Genomic DNA, 19746 nt, shown 5'->3' with positions numbered 1-19746 from the left:
TTGAGGGTATAACTGTAAATTTATATGCTATGTGCTTGAGACCACATTATTATGTGGATATATTTGTGATATTCGGCATGAGTTGATCCCATTGGGAAATTTAGCGGACAAGTCACAATGGAGATTTATACTCGGATTGGGGTGAGCCAAAGGGTATTTTGGTAATTTCACATATTTTGGGAATTAATGGAATATGTGATATTATTGGGGGAAAATATTGGTGTTTGGAAGATTATTGGATTAAATTGGGAGTTATAAGTGTAATTTGAGGTTTAGAGGAAATTTAAGGCTAAAGATCATTTTGCCCTTTGGATGCTTTGAAGAAAAGTTGGAAAGGGAGGGTAAAATAGTCATTTGACCAAGGGAATGGGGGAAATTGGATAATTATTGGCAGCCATCCTTCATACACGTTCTAGGACTTTGATTCTCCTCGGGCTATTCTCAGGACTCACTCAAACCACCAAAAGTTAATCAAGTCTTAATCTTGAGGAATTTTCTTGAAGAATACAGTCTTGCAAGAGGAATTGGATGCTGATGGAATACCCAGAACCAGCCAGGATTTTGAATCATAGTAAAAAGAGTTTCCACGAGACTCAGGACAAGGATCGCATTCAGGGTCGTTCCACCTTCCTAGCAGGACTTAAGGTAAGAAAATTGACATATGCGCATAAAGGTGATTGGTTGTTATGCATACTAGCATTGAATAATTTGTGAAAGATTGGTATAATCTATATTCAGCCATCGTGTTGAACGTGGGGTTGGTCGCCAAGAGTGTGGAACGTAGGACGTGAAGTCGAGTTTAGTTTAAGGGTGGAGTCCCCATTTTCCCGACATGGACCGTAGGCTTGGCGCTGGAGTATGCACCTCGCTTGGTTGGGTCGTTCGACAAGGCTGTTTTCTTGAGTTGTGTAAATGATTCATGTGATGAAATAAATGTACTTGTGAACTGTGAATCATGTTTACAATTTATATTATTGGAATAAATGCACTTTGTATCTGTGAAGCATGTGTTTACTGCTTATAAAAAAAATGGATTATTATTATGCCATGTGGAGTTTTCTTGCTGGGCCTTAGCTCATGGGTGCTCTATGGTGCAGGTAAAGGCAAGCTAGAGTTGAACCAGCCATGAGTTGGAGTGCTTTGGAGTGACGTGTACATATTCGACCTGCTTGGCCATCACGGTCAAAGTTATTTTGAGGAACTTAGAACATTAGTTCGGTTTTGCCGCTTAGGTCAGCTATTTTTGTAATGTTTAATATAACTATCTTTTGTTTATAAACTTTTGGGATCCCGAGTATATATTCAAACCTTTTAATGAAAAGTTTAATTTTATTGACCAAATTTTTAGTACCTAAACCATCGTTTAATTTTAATTACATTTTTGAGTCCAAATGACTTGCTTATCAAGTGAAGAATTATTTTAAACACGCGGTGTAACAGTTCTGGATTAGTAGGAAGTTGTAGTTTCTTTTCTATATTTCCCTCTAGATTTAGATCTTGAAGGTGACTTGTAATGTCCCTTTGAAAAGTCTCTTTTGAATGGTCCTCAAGCAATATAAGCAACATCTTTATGGTTATCTTTCTCTCTTTCCAGTTCAAATTCCTTTGACTTAAACGCCCCAAGAACATCTTCTAATGTTAATGTATCTCTTCCATACTTGATCACTGATTTAACTTTTTGGTATGCTTCAGGTATGGATCACGGGATTCTGACTGTCACAATCACCCCGCCTTACGGGCCCGACGTCCCCGTCAGTCACACTTCCAGCTGGGTCAAGGCTTTGATACCATTTGTAATGCCCTGCGTCACTATGGTTGCTTCTTGGAATGACGACTGGCCCTACAAACCAACACGAGTCTTTCCAGCATGCTTTGTCCTCACTCGCATGCTTCCTGGGAAAACTTCCCAGGAGGTCACCCATATTGAGATTACTCCAGGTCAAGCACGCTTAACTTTGGAGTTCTCAAATGATGGGCTACCGAAAAGAAGATGCATCTTGTTGATATAGGTAGTACCCATTAATCCATTTAAGCCATCTTCAACTGTGTAGTCCCATACCTACACAGTATTAGAATCATCACACTTGACCTTTCCCAGGCGGTGTGGGATTGCACAGCTTACCCGGTCTTTCCCCCTACGGATCACGGGATTCTGACTGTCACATCCCCCCTCAAGACGGTGGCTATTTTTGCTCACAAATCTTGGACGGCTCGATCACAAGTGGCTCTTTGACTCTTTTCGGCTCACTATCCCCGAATCACAAGTGGCTCTTTTGGCTCTCTTTTTGGACCGATTTTGGATTTTGATCGAATACATATTCGTTAGAGTTTTCTTTGGCTCATGATACCATGTTAGAATATTGAAAAGTTGTCTAGAAGTAGAATGAGGTGCATGGTAATAAGCATAGGATTTCATCTTAAAACCAATTGGTGATGAGTGGAGTAGCACATGCTCTTATGTATTGTTGAATGTACTCACACACTTTCCATGTGGGATATTTTCTCTAACATGGTGGACTCTATTCAATCACAAATCTCTAAGGTTCATCAAGTCTTTACAATGTTTCAACTTGTTGAATGTGAGAACTTTAGTACCAAGATTAGCATAATTATCTTCAATTGGTACTTTCTCAAGTTCTATAACTTTATCTATTTTCATGGTAGACATGGTTTTTACACAAATAAATTGAAGATTGAATGTTTGAATAAACTGTAAAAATGTCCTTCAAAAGCTTTAATTCATAGAGAATTATGTGTACCCAAATAGCCTATTTAAAAGCTTTTGTTGTCACCATGAATTATGCTTCGGTAGTGGAGAGAGGAACCACTTGATGTAGCTGAGACTTCCAACATATAAAATTATATATTATTCATCAAGGACACATGGGAGGTGAGTGATCTTTTATTATCCCTGTTTGAAGCATAGTCTGCATCAACATACCCTTGCAAACTGAGTTTTCTTGTCACTTTCTCATAAATCAAACCAGAATTTGCTCTCCCTTTCAAATATCTAAGCAACCATTTCAAAGCATTCCAGTGGTCTATTCCTGGGTTTTCCATGAATTTACTAAGAACACTTAAGGCAAGAGCTATGTTCAGCCTAGTAGAAACCATAATATACATGAGACATCCCATGGCTACTGCATATGGTACATTGTCCATGGTTTTCTTTTCTTCTTCATTCTCAGGACTTTGATTAGAAGACAAGCTGAAATGCCCAGCTAGAGGTAGTGTAGTAGACTTTGCATTCTCCATATTGAATTTAGCTACTACCTAAGTGATGTAACTTGCTTGACTCGGGGCATCTTACTGTTGGGGTTAGGCTATAAACAACCTTAGTTTTGTGTTACAACTAAAAAAAAAAGATACAAGTAATCTAACTTAATGATAGTAAACACAAATTACATAAACACAAAGAGATCAGAGTGTAGGGTAGACATTTCTTGAAGAACAACCCTTAAGATCATAAAATCACAAAGCTATGATTTTATGTGAAACACAAAAGTTGCAAGGCTTAACACAAATGTAGATTTGTTGTCTAAAATCCTCTATTCCTAGCCTTCTCTATGGAAATGCTTGAAGCTATTTCTGGAATGGTGTTTACTCTTGGGGTGGAGCTGTGATATGGAGAAGCATAGAGCAGTCTGCGATCTCAGATTCCACTATGGAGGCTGAATATATAGCTGCATCAGAAGCAGCTAAGGAAATAGTCTGGCTAAAAAATTTTTGTTCAGATCTTGGTGTTATTCCAGAAATGGATAAACTGCTTGTGTTGTTTTGTGACAACACAGGAGCGATTGCCAACTCGAAAGAACCCCGTAGTCACAAGAGGAGTAAGCATATAGAAAGGAAGTATCACATTATTCGAGAATATGTGACCAGGGGAGATGTGAAGGTTATGAAGATTGCATCTGAAGACAATCTTGTGGATCCGTTTACAAAGACACTACCAGAAACTACATTTGATAAACATATCAAAGAAATGAGATTAGTAGAATTAAGGCATTAGTTTCAATTAATGCAAGTGGGAGTTTGTTAGAGTTTTATGCCCTAATTAAAACTCAATTTCTTTGTAATCTCATTTATTATCAATAAAATAATAGAAATCATTTTTTGACTTGGTCAATCAATTTGCTCACATGTTTTATTTTCATGATTATTTGTTTAATATAAGCTTCTATCAAATCTCGAGCATATATCTAATCGTATTTATAGTGACGTAATCACAATGGAATATAAATATGATTATATGTTCAAATATAAGTTACTTCTAAGATTAGTCAGTGCACATGATTTACACTGACTTGCCAATCTGCGATATGATCTACTTACACATCATAGTGTTATGTTCTTTCCAGAATATTAGCAAAGTAGATAAGATTAGATGTATTTGTTACATTGGACTGGACCGATATTGACAGTAGATTGATGAGTCCGTTTTTAGCATAGTTTTAACATGTGTTTAGGGTAAGTTTGAGTTATTTTGGTGGAGTGTTATGCGGTATTATGCTTGTTTTGGTATGTTTGCAGGAAGTAGGAGAAGAAAACGTGAAGTTTGGGAAATGACTAAAATATTAGCTGAAATTGGGAAATTTGTGCTAAAAGTTGACAAGAAGAAATTTGAAGACTCATTTGCGAAGATAATTGGTCGATTTGGAGTTTGGAATCAAGTTTTTGGAAAAATTAGAGGGGCCACGGCGCTTGAATGAAGAGCTGCGACGCAAGGGAGAAGTAGAGAAGGCTAGTTTCTGGATTTTTGAAGGGCCGCGGTGCCTGAGGAAGTGCCGCGGCGCTCGCTGAAGTCAGAGAAGGAGGCTGCGCTGGAGCATAGAGGCGCGCCGCGGCACTTGGATGCTAGGGCCGCGATGCGTGTGGCTGAACGTTGATGGACCCAAAACGGGTATGTTTTAAATATTTATACTCGCAAGCGCACGAATCGTATTTATAGAATAGTTTTCGTGTAAGCATGAGATCGAACCCAAAGGAGTTGTCTAAAATCGAAAAATGAAACTATTTTAAATCAAAATTAATAAATTCTAACCTAGCTCCAAAGATTGAAGAGATTTTTGAATAATGGAAATAAAAATAAAAGACAATAATATAGAAATTAAAGATAATATATATTACTAAATTAATAATTGTAAACAAGATGGTAAAATAAGATTATTAAGGATTAGAATCCACAAAATGTAAGTTTAATAATATTTATTAGTTTATTGATTCCCAAGTTTTAGTGATAGTTAAAATAATTTAAACTATCATTTTATAAATAGATTTATAATTTTAAGCACAAATTACTTCTAAAAAGATAGGATTTTTCTTCATTTTTCAAAATTATAATTTCAAAGCATTTAGTGTAAATCAATCTAATGAGATAACAAATAAATCAATGAACATTATTTATAAGGCAAAACATAATATTTTTGTTCTAAGCATGGATGTGTACAATTTAATGACACATCTTACACAAAGAATATTATGTTTATGCACTAATGAAGAACAAAGTTTAAATATGTGATAACAATCCAAAATACATGATATTTAAGATGAAAGAAGATATTTGAAGAAGAAAATTCCATAAACTTTGTTGCACAAAAATGGGAAATCAACATACAAAATAAACATTAACTAGTTACAAATTGTTTCATCATCACCTTAATAATCTTAAAAAGATTAGAAACTCATAACTAGAATAGAAAATACAAACTAAAAATTACAAACATAAATAGGAAAATTTGGAGGATGAACCCCCAAATTTTTCCTCTAAAAATACATAGAAAAAAATAAAAAGAAGAAGAAGATGAAGAGAATATAGAGGTTTTGAAATGTGTAGAAATTTTGGTATGGTAACCTCTTCCTAAAATGGACCCCCTAAATGGTCTTCAAAACTCCCTATTTATAGCCAAAAAATGAGAATTAAAATAATCAATTTAAATTAATTAAATTGATTAAATTAATTTAATTGATTATAATATGGTAAATAGGGGTAAATTATAGGGTGTAATTATGATGTTTTTGGTAAAATATGTAGAAAGTGGGGTAAAAAGTGGTATTTTTGTCATAGGGGACAAATGGTACAAAAGTATTTTTGTGGCTCAAAAAGTGGCATGCATGGGTGAGAGGCTTTGGGGCTGCTTGCTTCAGGCTTGGGCAGGCGTGGGACTCTTGGTGCAATGAAGCAGGCGGCTGGGCATAACAAAAAGGGCAGGTGTGATTGTTGGAGGCAAGTGCTGAAGGAGACCTTGGTGCAATGAAGCAGGGTGCCAGGTGCCATGCGTGGAGATGGCTTGGGTGTGCACTGAGAGGTGAAGGCTTCAGTTGAGGAGTTGGGCCCAAAGTGATGGGCTGGGCAATTTTCGTGGGCCTTGCATGGGCCAACTTGGTGAGTTTTTTATAAATGCCAAAATATCCTTATTTGTTTCAGCTTTAATTCTTGAAAATGCCACATTTCCTTCATTTTTATTTCTTTTCTTGAGCAAAAATACCATAAATTCCCTACAAAATAAATATAAAATATTTTCATCTATAAAATAAATCAATTTAATTCTTTGAAAATATTAATTATAACTTAATTTATATTTAACATTTAAATTCAATAATACAACATTTTTTTATATCAAATTCAACAACAATATTCAATTAATTAACTATAATATTTTACAACAAAATAACTATAAAAACACACAAAAGTATATAAAATCATGATAAGACTAATAAATTCAAAATTACTTAAAAACTTAATAAATTACTTAAAAACTCAAGAATTAAGCAACAATTAGCACATAAAAAGTGGTAAAATAACTCTATTTTGTAGAGTTATCAAACGTGGCCTGCAGAAGTGTCAAAATTGTTAGATATTTTAGGGTTTTTTTTTAAACACGTTTTAAGAGTTAATTATTCTATTCTATTCATAATTAGAAGTGTAGAGAAGTCATTAGAGGCAGAAGGAGAACATTGAAGACCTAGAGTTTGATTTCTTATTTTCTTCTGTAATCTCTTACTGGTGTTTATGTTTATATTTAATTTGATTGATTTCATTATGTTTGCTTTGAACTAATCTTGTTATTAGGGTTTTAGTGGATTCTTCTTGAAACTTTTGATCTCTTAATGAAATTTTCCTGAATTTCTTTCTTCTCCTGTGGATTATTTATCATATGCTTAATGCTTGTGAATGTTTGATCATCATTTACATGTTTATATGATTTTAACCTATACTTTGAAAAGAGAAGGATAATTATGCTATAGGTAAATAATCACAATTTTATATTAGACGAAAGTACTTTTATGAATTGTGTAGTTTAGGGATTATGTGTTTTAAGCCTGCAATATATTGATTTACCACAGAGATGTAGGATATAGTATATTGTAGAGAATTATAGATCCTAACAAGACTATAATATATAATTGTAATCTGCTACCACAATAGAATTAAGAAATCTTGAGAATTGGTTAGAAATCATAAGTGGATGGTTGATGAAGCTAAAGCCCTAACTTTTGCATCTATTGAATTAAATTAAAATTTCATCTCTGCATTTCTTTAAGTGCTTAGTAGTTTTCTTAATTTTTAGTAATAATTATTTTATTTCTCAATCTGAAATTATTATTTAAATCAATTAGAAATAGAGGTTAATTATTGGTAATTAATAGCAGTCTTCGTGGGATCGACACTTTACTTATCATATATTACTTGATTAGACCGCGTATACTTGCGTGTTGGATTTTGGCGATCATAGATAGGATAAGTAAACATACCGTTAGTTTCTATTCTAGTCATATCATATAGTTGACCATAGGTCAATTCAATCTCAATTCTGAGTGGTTAGTATTCTAACTGATTGTATTATTTGAGTTCTTTGAATTGTTTGTTACCAGCTTACCCTACGGACTAGCCCATACTTACATCTTGGGAACTCGGTAGTATAGTTGAGTGGGAGTGTTAATCATAGATATGAACATCTATAGCTTCTGATGAAGAAGTAAAACGTGGTTTCCTTTTAGTTTGGTTCAAGGTGCTAAATGATAGAGATCTCATTTCAGTAATTAATATTAGCTTACTGAAATATCATTTACAAGGAACTAAGTGTTTTAAGGATAAAATACAATGAGGGCTAAAACGATATTTTAGTCCCATCTCATTGTAGACTGTCTATAGATGATTGAGTGACAATTATGGTTGTAGCAATGGATAATTAATAATGTATCTATATTGCTTATAGAGTGTTCTATGAATTCAAGAGTGCAGTTCTAAGTCTTTAGTGGAGTCACGAGGAATTAATAAGTTAGTAAATTTATTTGTTAGATTTATGATAACTTATTGGAGCTTGATTTCATAGGCCCATGGTCCCCACTGTACCTTGGATAAAATCATCTAGATAGTCTCAATTAATTGATTTAATTATCAATTAGAATTATCAAAGTTGACCAGGTCAATTTTTGATAGTTTCACAGAGTTATACAATTTAGAGAAGAAAAGAGAAATTATGGAAGATTCATTATTTAAGATAAATTGGTATCTAAATTAATAAATAAGTTTAAATCAAGGTTCAAATTATAAATAATTAATTTGATAAAGGATTTGAATAATTATTTAATTAATTAAATCAATAGAAAATAATACATGCCTTGATTTTAAGTTTAATGGACTTATAATCAAATGAGAAATTTCACGACCCTAAAGCCCATGATAACTTCAACCTAGGGCTTTTAATTGGCTATTATTTTATTGATTGTTTAATTAAATAAATGACCTAATTGAGTCTATAAATGAAATGCTAAGAGAGAGTTGAAAACATAAGTTGAATCATAAGTTTCTGAGAAGATCAGAAGATCTATTAGGTTTTAGATTCTCTCTACTGCATATGTTCTTTTCTAAGCCTCAATTTTTCTCTTTTATTCTTCTTCTCTCTGTATTTATCTCATGTGTTGAGAATTTCCCACCCTAGTCTAGGTGATTCCAATGATATTTTGGAAGGCTGTGAAGAAAATTGAAGAACGGTTCAGTTTCTTGGTAATACTTTACGACAGAAAGGATACAAGGTTAGAGAAACTGAAAGAATGACTCATTCATTCCGCTGCGTATAATGTAAGTGTTCTTATCATTAATTCTCTTTGAATTCAATTTTAGAAACATGTTCTAGGTTGTCTCATATTAACTTGTTTAATATTAGATCTACATGAATATAAATAAATATCATGTATAAGTTTTCTTACAGTGTGCATCATTCTTTGCCTAATGATACCATTGTCAATACACAATTTATCAAACTCATTGTTTATAAATTCTAAACCGTTATCAGTCCTTAAGATCTTTACCTTAGCATTTTTTTTTATTTTCCACCTCATTTTTCCATTGAATGAACTTCTTTAAACACTCATCTTTTTCTTAAGCAAGTAAACCCAAACACAACGATAATCATAAACTATAGATAAAAAATAATGGTTACCAGAGTGAGTTTCCACTCTATTTGCACCCCAAAGGTCGTCATGCACATATTCCATCAACCCTTTTGAATTATGTTGAGAAGAAGCAAATTTCAACCTATGGTGCTTACCGAGCACACATGCATAACATAGAGGAAGAGAATTTGCTTTAATATCCCCAAGCAACCCTTGCTTACTCAACTCCTTTATGCTTTGTTCACTTACATGTCCCATTATTTTGTGCCAAAGCTCTATTTCAGATTCTTGATGCTTCATTGTACTTACTTCAACAACTGACATAGTTTCTCTAGTTAGTACATACAAGACATGCTCTTTTTGTCCTTTCATAACAATCAAAGAACCTTTGGAGATCCTCAAGTTCCCATTTGAAGACTTAAAACTACACCCTTCATCCTCTAGAGTACTTAAGGAGATCAAATTTCTTCTTAGATTGGGTATATGCCTCGTATTTGCAAGAAGCCTCACCGATCCATCATAGTGTTTGATGGCCACCAATCTAATTCCTTCAATTGTGCAAGTTTGATCATTTCCCATTAGCACGTTACCATAATTAAATTTCTTATAACCAATAAAATTTTCTTGATTGGGTCACATATGATAAGTGCACCCTGAATTAATTATCCCATTCCCTAGTTATGTGCTTATTCGTGACTGCCAAAAGCTCTCCATCAAAGGAGTTGCAGTCATCAATTTCAGCAAGAGACGTGGAGTCTTGCTTCTTGTCCTTTTCTTCCTTCAACATATTTTTATACTTATGACAAAACCTTTTGAGATGTCCAGGTCTACCAAAGAAGTAACATTTCTTGGTTTCTGTTGCTTCCCGAAAATCCTAGTAAGATTAAGTGCTTGGATTAGCGTGTCGGGAGGGCACGCGGGATAAATGTGTGAATTATATTATTATATGATCAAGTATGCATGATTATATGTATTAAATATATTTAAAGACCCGCTTTTGTTAAAAATTGGCATTTTCGTAATTTTGACCCGTTGATGGTATAACTGTAAATTTATATGCTATGTGCTTGATACAACATTATTATGTGGATATATTTGTGATATTCGGCATGATTTGATACCATTGGGAAATTTAGCGGACAAGTCACAATGGAGATTTATACCCGGATCGGGGTGAGCCAAAGGGTATTTTGGTAATTTCACATATTTTGGGAATTAATAGAATATGTGATATTATTGGGGGGAAAATATTGGTGTTTGGAAGATTAGTGGATTAAATTGGGAGTTATAAGTGTAATTTGAGGTTTAGAGGAAATTTAAGGCTAAAGACCATTTTGCCCTTTGTATGCTTTGAAGAAAAGTTGGAAAGGGAGGGTAAAATAGTCATTTGACCAAGGGAATGGGGGAAATTGGATAAGTATTGGCAGCCATCCTTCATACACGTTCTAGGACTTTCATTCTCCTCGGGCTATTCTCAGGACTCACTCAAACCACCAAAAGTTAATCAAGTCTTAATCTTGAGGAATTTTCTTGAAGAATACAGTATTGCAAGAGGAATTGGATGCTGATGGAATACCCAGAACTAGCCAGGATTTTGAATCATAGTAAAAAGAGTTTCCACGAGACTCGGGACAAGGATCGCATTCAGGGTCGTTCCACCTTCCTAGCAGGACTTAAGGTAAGAAAATTGACATATGCGCATAAAGGTGATTGGTTGTTATGCATACTAGCATTGAATAATTTGTGAAAGATTGGTATAATCTATATTCAGCCATCGTGTTGAGCGTGGGGTCGGTCGCCAAGAGTGTGGAACGTAGGACGTGAAGTTGAGTTTAGTTTAAGGGTGGAGTCCCCATTTGCCCAACATGGACCGTATGCTTGGCGCTGAGTATGCACCTCACTCGGTTGGGTCGTTCGACAAGGTTGTTTTACTGAGTTGTGTAAATGATTCATGTGATTGAAATAAATATACTTGTGAACTATGAAACATGTTTACAATTTATATTATTGGAATAAATGCACTTTGTATCTGTGAAGCATGTGTTTATTGCTTATAAAAATTTGAATTATTATTATGCCATGTGGAGTTTTCTTGTTGGGCCTTGCCTCATGGGTGCTCTATGGTGCAGGTAAGGGCAAGCTAGAGTTGAACCAACCATGAGTTGGAGTGCTTTGGAGTGACGTGTACATATTTGACCTGCTTGGCCATCACAGTCAAAGTTATTTTGAGGAACTTAGAACATTAGTTCGGTTTTGCCGCTTAGGTCAGCTATTTTTGTAATGTTTAATATAACTATCTTTTGTTTATAAAATTTTGGGATCCCGAGTATATATCAAACCTTTTAATGAAAAATTTAATTTTATTGACCAAAATTTTTAGTACCTAAACCATCGTTTAATTTTAATTGCATTTTTGAGTCCAAATGACTTGCTTATCGAGTTAAGAATTATTTTAAACACGCAATGTAACAATTCTAGATTAGTAGGAAGTTGTAGTTTCTTTTCCATATTTCCCTCTAGATTTAGATCTTAAAGGTGACCTGTAATGTCCCTTTGAAAAGTCTCTTTTGAATGGTCTTCCTCGAGCAATATAAGCAACATATTTATGGTTATCTTTCTCCCTTTCCAGTTCAAATTCCTTTGATTTAAATGCCCCAAGAACATCTTCTAAAGTTAATGTATCTCTTCCATACTTGATCACTGATTTAACTTTTTGGTATGCTTCAGGTAAGGATCTCATAATGATCACTGCTTGACTCTCTACATCAATAGTATAATCAACATTAGTAAGACAAATAATAATTTGGTTAAAATAATCTAAGTTGGAATCAAGAGATAAAGAAGGGTTCATTTTGAATCCATAGAGTTTTTCAAGAAGATTGATTTTGTTGGTTAAGGAAGGAGTCATATAAAGCTTTTCCAGCTTTTCCCATGTCCCCCTTGCAGTTTTCTCAAACTGAACCTTCCTTCTCACATTATCAGAAAAGTACATGATAATGGTGTGGTAGGCCAACTCTTCCTTCTCCTCTAGTTCATCTGGTTTATATTTCTCTTCAAGACCCTTCTTATCTCCAAGCATCTTTTCCAAATTCTGATGCACAAGGATGCCTTTCAAACTTTCTCTCCATAAGCTGAAATCTCCAGTGTCATTAAATTTCTCTAATTCAAACTTTGCGGAAACTGTCATGCCTTCTTGATTGGAGAAATGGTGAATCTTGAGATATTTCTTGGATCTGAACCCAACTTTGAACTGTTGGATTTAATCAACAACAAGACTCACCTAAACTTGTCAACAATTACAAACAAAGCAATCATGTGCAGAAACTGAATCAAAATGAAAGTAAAAACAGAGAAAATAACACCAAGTCTTATCCTAGTTCGGACTAAAAAACTTAGTCCTACATCCAGCAGAGTCCACCAACAAGATCCACAAATCACAAAGATGAATAATACACCATAATACAGTCGAATGCCTTAAACTCCTCTCAAGTTCTTGATATTTCTCTCTTAACTAATCCTTCAACCCAAATACACCCCTTGCTAATCTCTCCAAAACAGTAATGAGATCTTACAAAACTCACAAGGCTTTCTTTTCCATCATGGTTACAAAACAACACATATTAAAAAAAAAAGACACCACTAAAGCTACTATTTATAAAGAGAATTGCTAAAGGGCACCACTGGTGCCCAACACCACAAGGAGGTGGCATACCGCTATTGATGCAATCCAATATCGGGTCCTACTTATTTAAATTTAATAAGCATTATGGAGTATCGCTAACCAATCATGAGGTGCCACTTCATGTGGTGTTGGTCACCTTAAGGTTCCAAATAACAACACTCATTTATAAAGTGACTGACTCTGTAGGTTGACGTGTCAAGCCATTAAGAAAAATTAGGGCTCAACCAATAGGATGATGACAACTAAGAACTTGAAGAATTAATTACAATAAAAATCATGTAAGATTAATTCCCCACTATTTCCACTATTCTTGGTGGTCTTATACCATCTGCTCGAGCACGTCGCCAGACTACATAACCTTTCGAGCACATCATCTTAGTCAACAATCATTCGATCTTCAATAATTCTTTTTCCTAGCTAACTTGCATAGTGGGCTCTTACTACTACACAAATACCTTCTCAAGAGGTGGAGCCAGTGGCTCTACTCACATTTCAAGCACCTATTCACTTTCGAATGTCGCATGTCTTTTATATTGTTGTGTGCTAATAATGTGCACAACGATTTGTTTGTAATTAAAAATACAAATAATACAACAAAATAAAAATTAATTTTAGAAACTTCACTATACTAAAAAAAATAACCATGACCCCTATTCCTCTCGTGCTTCATCATTAATAATAACCTCGAGATTTATTTGGAATGGTAAAATAACCCCACAAACTTGAGTGATGCTCACCTAAACAAGCACCACTCAATATGCCTTATGGATAAGAATGCACAATCTATTTTTTTTCTCCCAAAATTCAGATTCCCAAGCTTCTTGAATTTGTAAAATTAAGAAGTAAAGGTATAATCACTACTAGTAGAACTCCATTTAATATATATATAGTAAATTTGGTCCAATTTACAATTGATAATATTCTAGATGGCTATTTAGGATTTTTGCTCCTCGAACTATGAGCAATACATTATTGTATCCCCTAATTTTTTTGAGTCATTAAAAATTACCCCCGAACTATTCACATTGTTGTAAAGTGGGACTTCTGTTAAGTTTTATTCTATGTGGCTAATATATTGATGACGTGACTATTTGACAATTGATTTGTCATTGCCATATGTATAATTTAAAATAAAAATATATATTTATTTAAAAAAAAATTAAAAAATATATTTTTTTTAATTCAAATGATTAATTTTTTTTGAATAAATTCTTATTAGATTAATAAAATAAAAAATTTCTTAATTTTCTTAATTTTATTTAATTAATCTTTTAAGAATTTATTCAAAAAAATTTAATCTTTTACTTATTAAAAGGAAAAAAAAAATATTTTTTAATTTTTAATAAGAAATATATATATTTTTAATTTTAAATTATATACATGGCACTGACGTGGCAATGACAAGTCAGTGACCAAATAATCACATCATCAATCCGTTAGTCACGTAGGATAAGACTTAACAGAAGTTCCACTTTATAACACTGTCAATAGTTCGAGGATAATTTTTAACAACTCGAAAAAATTAGTGGGCACAATAATACATTAGTCATAGTTCGAGGGACAAAAATCCTAAATAGTAATTCTAGATTATCCTGGAATATACATCACTCTTATCAAACCATAGTTTTTGCTGGCAACAAGGAACAAAAGACAAAGCCTTCCATTCAGAGCACTTGTTAATAAAAAAAGCATTACAAAGCTCTAACCATTGAAAGTAGAGCAGGTGAAGATGGCAGACGTCGGCCCTTTCAAATCAGCTTCAAAGGGAGTAGATGTCACCAGTAGTTACTTATTCAGTTTTTTATGACACTATTGTATACATATTGCCATATGGGCCTAAAATGAACAACCACTTTTGATGTGTCATTTATCAACTTGCTATGCCACAAGTGGCTCCAAAGAATAAGAATGAGAACACGTAGTCTTTCCAAATATTTCTATATTCTAATAATTGTGCATAATTATTCTCGTTATCTTCTTCTTTGCCAAAAAAATAAAAATAAAATTAGTATTTGGGTTATAGTTCCACGCTATATCAAAACACTAAACTAGAGTCTATTGCCCAATTATTATGTACTCATACAACTCTCATAGTTTGTAAATCATTTTTAACAAACTATTAGAAATAAAATCTAAAAAATGAAACAAAACCTTATAAAACTAAAAACACAATTTCTTTTAAAAACTAAAAATATAGAAAAAATAAACTCTAATAACCTTTAGACCACCAATTGAGAGACTTAAATTTAGTGTAATATATATCCAATCCAATACTATATCAAATCCAATATAATATTGAATTTATTCCAATCCAATACAATAATCTTATCAAATCCTATGCACCAAACATATGATGAATAATTATTTGGTAGGCTAGAACTTAGAGGCATTAATGTTCGAAAAGAGTTGTAATTCTAGTGTGTCGTGTTGCTAGTATAAGATAGTATAAGCAGGGAGTAAAGATTGGTTCACTCAAGTACAACTTAGATTATCTCCAACCTATAACACTATTTTCGTTTAAGTTTTACACAAAAATAATATTATTTTCGCACTATATGTATAACTCAAATCATAACATTTAAATCTAACAAAAAAAATATATTATCCTACAAAATTACATATTATTATAGCAAATATGTACAATGGCCACCATATATAGTGGTGGGTACTGTGTATATGATCTAAAAAATGTAGTTCGGCTAGAGTCTCTTTTGCACATTTTTGGCATAATAAATCAATAATAGTGAAATTAGTTTGGTTGGAGCTGCTCTCAAACTAAGCTTATATTTAAAACATCATATCACAAACCCAAAAGAACAAGGGAGTATAGAAATTGTCACTAATTTTTTTATAGGATAATACTCTATTGTAAATTTGTTCAAAATAATCATGTGAAATAAATCTAATTTTGTTCAAAATATTTTTGTTCTCAAGCTTCGATTTTTATAAAGTTATATTAAAAAATATTTGATAAAATGGAGTTCAAGAGACTATTTTGAACTAATTTACAACACATCAAATCTTAAAAAGTATTTTAAAAATAAATGGTCAAAACAAATAACAAATAGAGTCTAAAATAGTATTATCACTTTTTTTTTATTATTATTCTTTCACTACTAATACCTCATCATTACTTTAATTGTTTGGATAACATACCAGGCATATTTTTGTTTTACTTGTGTAGTTTTGAAACTTGAAAGTGGAGAAAAACAGTAACTTGTAAAACAATTGAAAAATACTTTCATATTAATGCATTTTGCAAATAAAAGCTCTAAAAATTATTCGACATCATAATGCTAAAAAAACATCACCAAATAAAAATTAGCTTATTTTGTTTAATATTTTATGCTTCATTAATTGATTCTTATCTATCTTCCAACAAACACTTTAAAAAGCTTTGTCACAAATTTATTTTTTAGAAAACCAACTTTGGTTTTTGTCTTCATTAGGGCATTAAAATACAACTGCTTGGAAATCCCACCCTCAACGATTCACAAAGGTGTCCTTTTCCACAATTCCCCAAATACAATTCCCAACTTGAAAATGAAATATATATTTATATTTATATATATTTTTTCTTCTTCACAATTTAAAATGCTCTCATTAAAAACACTTTAAATTGTAATACCTCAATTTAAAAGAAAGAAAAAAAACACTCAAAAATACCCAAAAGAAAACTTTATGAGCTTTGCATTGTTTTCACTTGATTCTTCAAAAGACAATTTCAAAATGAAGAAGTAAACAAAAACACTCGTTGTAATCTAATGGTAAGGGAAAGGGTAGCATAGCATGGGCCGGGCCGAACCAATTATATTCTAACACCTGTCCTAATGTGGTGGCCCAGTTTAGGCCCCATTAGGATTTGACTGCTTATTGGGAATATGGTTATTGTTGGGCTTTGATAGGCCCATTTCTACAGATTCTTCTAGGCTGGGCTTCTTGTTAGGCTCGCCACTCTTGTTTCGGTAAATGAAGTATAATATCAGCTGTGCTGTTCCAAGACCACACCCAAAACCATTTGGCACCTGCAAAAACGACATTAATTTTCATATTAAGACAAAATTGTAAAAATAAAAATAGTATTTTTGTAATAGAACGTTTAAAAAGTAATAAAATAATAATATAAAAATCTTACTGCGACAAAAGGGTCACGGCCCAATAAGCCAAAAATGAACCATGAAGTGCCACACAAGAACACAAAGAGAGATAAGAAAAAGGGCATGAATTCAACACTTTTGGTTTTTACCACAGTTCTCTGCCAAGTAAAAAAGAAATGACACAAACCCAGTTAGATACACACAAAATTGTGTATGTATACATATAAATATATATATATAATTATAAAAATTGATACTTGGACTTACCATGATTGAAAGAGGAGAAGCATACATGATGATGGAAAAGATGGTGGCAGCAAGGCCACAGAAGAGCTTTCTAGGCTTGTGATTCAAAGCCAAAAGTGATACCAAAACCACAGTTGCAAAGATTGTGAGAACTAAGGCAAAGAGACCAAGAATTTTGACCTTTTCTTTCTTTGGAGCAAATATGATGAACACCACAACGTATATCGTCTCGATCACTGCTCCTGTACCGTTGATTGTTGATACCAATATGTTGTTTGGGGACACAAATGGAAGACCATACCTTTGTAATAAAAAAGAATACAGTTAGAACAGTTTTTTCAAAAATACCCTTTTAAAAAAAACTTTGGAAAAATGTAACATTTATTCTTGTTTAGTGATTTTAGCATCTGGGTATTTGAGAATTCAACAGAGAGAGAGAGAGAGAGAGAGAAAAGCATACCAAGCTGAGAGAAGGCAGTTGAGCAAAGTCATAACATAAGGAATGCCTGAGAATTGCTCAGTGGACTTGTTCTTTATGATTCTCTTAAATGTTATCCTGCAAAATTTGGAAGAAGAAAAGGTTAGAATCTTTGGCACCAAATTTGATCCACACCAGCAAAATATAAAGTAAAAAATAAATCTTTGAGTTCTTGTCACTGATTTCAGATTTGGACAACTTTAGTTTTTTATTTTATTCATTTTCTTTTTTCTGTTGAAAATTCTCTATTTGGGTGAACTTTATATTAGTTTATTATGTCATGACTTGTGTTGACACAGCAAGAAAAGCTACGATGTGTCATAAGAAATCCATCTGAATTAAACTACTAAAGAAATGCACAGTTTTAGGCTCAAAACAATCCCGTGATGAGAGAGAGAGAGAGACGTACGTTGGTGCCAAGAAGAGGAACAGAGCAAAGGCATTTCCTGCATAGAAAAAGGAAAAAACAAAACTTGAACCCATTAAAACAAAGTTGAAAAATAACTCTAAAAAAGAAAAGAAAGAAAACCCAGATTAGAGAAGAAGAAAAAGAAGAAGAAGAAAGAGAGTAAAAGAGTGAGAACCCACCAAACACTCCAATGATGAAATGCAGAATATCCATTGAAGAGAGCAAATTTTGATTCAAGAACTAAAATATTCTAGAGAAAGAACATAAATGGAAGAGAAAATGTTTCTTCTTCACAAGATGGCAAATGAGTTTTGAAGAGGAGGTGAAAGATGTTCAAAACAAAGAAAACTGAAGGGGTTTATATAGAAAATTCCCAAAGGTATTTTACTCAAAAAAAAAGAAAAGAAAAAGAAAAATGAAAATATGATTATATATTGGAAAATTTGCCCTTATCCGTATATGCCTGGGTGAGACCTGTCTTGTTCTTATACCCTCTCTCAGTAGAACTCCCTCTCTCTCTCTCTCTCTCTCTGTCTCAGTGCAACTTTTATTATCAAGTTATCAACTATATTAGGTTTTTCAGCTTTTTGCCCACACGTACTTTTTTCTTTATATTTTTAGGGACCAAACTGCAAAATATAGAACTTTGTAGGACATTCCATAAAAGTTTATTAAAATTACTCAATGCCCCCCAAAAAATAAGACGGAAGAAAAAAAAACCGTCAATTTTAACTAGTCAACAAATTATAAATTTATAGTATAGAGAAGAGAAGCATTAATCAGTACTTACCATGTAGATTGTGTTAATAGAATGTTGTACAATATTCTATTTTATGGCACTTTGTTTTTATCAATAAATATCTTCGCAAATAATTATAGTAATAAACTCGATAAACTAAATAATAAAGAACCCCCCAAAAAAAACCATATTTGGAGGAAATGATTTTTGTTTGGGAGAGAATTTTAATTTTAATTTGTTTGACTGAAATAATAGTAAATAGATATTAAGTAACTTTTTTTTATTTACATTTTTACCATTAACGTTTTCTGCTTGAAGGTATATATTTCTATTATATTTTTTAAAGTAATAATTTTTTGTCTCTAATTAAATTAATAATTTGGTCAAGAGATTTCTTACCTGGCATGGTTAGTGAGACAACTCACATGTAAATTACTGAGTTAGGGTGTTAGGGTCAATCTAATATTGGGTTATAAATATTAATAAAATATTGATATCAATAAATGCCAAAAAAAACCGACATAATTAAAAATAAAAAAATATATTTTATCTCAAAGAGAATTTAAATTTGGAACTACTTCTTTCTTTGTGAAGAAAGATATAATATTATTAGACTATATTTATATAATTTTTTTTTTGACAAAGACTATATTTATATCTTTACTCTTAACAAAGTATGATTAAAATTATATTAATAAT

General features: G+C 32.7%; 1 protein-coding gene across 1 annotated transcript; it reads right to left on the bottom strand.

Annotated features, from left to right (window-relative positions):
* Positions 1 to 16615: 16615 nt before the first annotated feature.
* Positions 16616 to 18820, bottom strand: LOC133803578 (bidirectional sugar transporter SWEET1). Its single transcript, XM_062241671.1, has 6 exons — positions 18488 to 18820; positions 18309 to 18345; positions 17882 to 17977; positions 17443 to 17722; positions 17214 to 17333; positions 16616 to 17103 (listed from the first exon to the last, which is right to left on the bottom strand). The coding sequence occupies exons 1-6, from the start codon at positions 18519 to 18521 to the stop codon at positions 16924 to 16926; spliced, it is 747 nt and encodes a 248-aa protein (XP_062097655.1). The 5' UTR covers positions 18522 to 18820; the 3' UTR covers positions 16616 to 16923.
* Between the last annotated feature and the right edge of the window lie 926 nt (positions 18821 to 19746).

Source organism: Humulus lupulus, chromosome X (assembly GCF_963169125.1).
Source record: "Humulus lupulus chromosome X, drHumLupu1.1, whole genome shotgun sequence".
Classification (NCBI taxonomy): Eukaryota; Viridiplantae; Streptophyta; class Magnoliopsida; order Rosales; family Cannabaceae; genus Humulus; species Humulus lupulus.
Note: the sequence above shows the minus strand (reverse complement) of the source record. Positions and strands in the feature narration are given on the sequence as shown.

Coding starts and splice junctions, on each gene's coding strand:
- LOC133803578 (XM_062241671.1), bottom strand. CDS start 18,521: ATGGATATTCTGCATTTCATCATTGGAGTGTTTG. Junction 18,346..18,487: donor TTTCATCATTGGAGTGTTTG/GTGGGTTCTCAC, acceptor TTTTCTATGCAG/GAAATGCCTTTGCTCTGTTC. Junction 17,334..17,442: donor CTTCTCCTCTTTCAATCATG/GTAAGTCCAAGT, acceptor TTTACTTGGCAG/AGAACTGTGGTAAAAACCAA.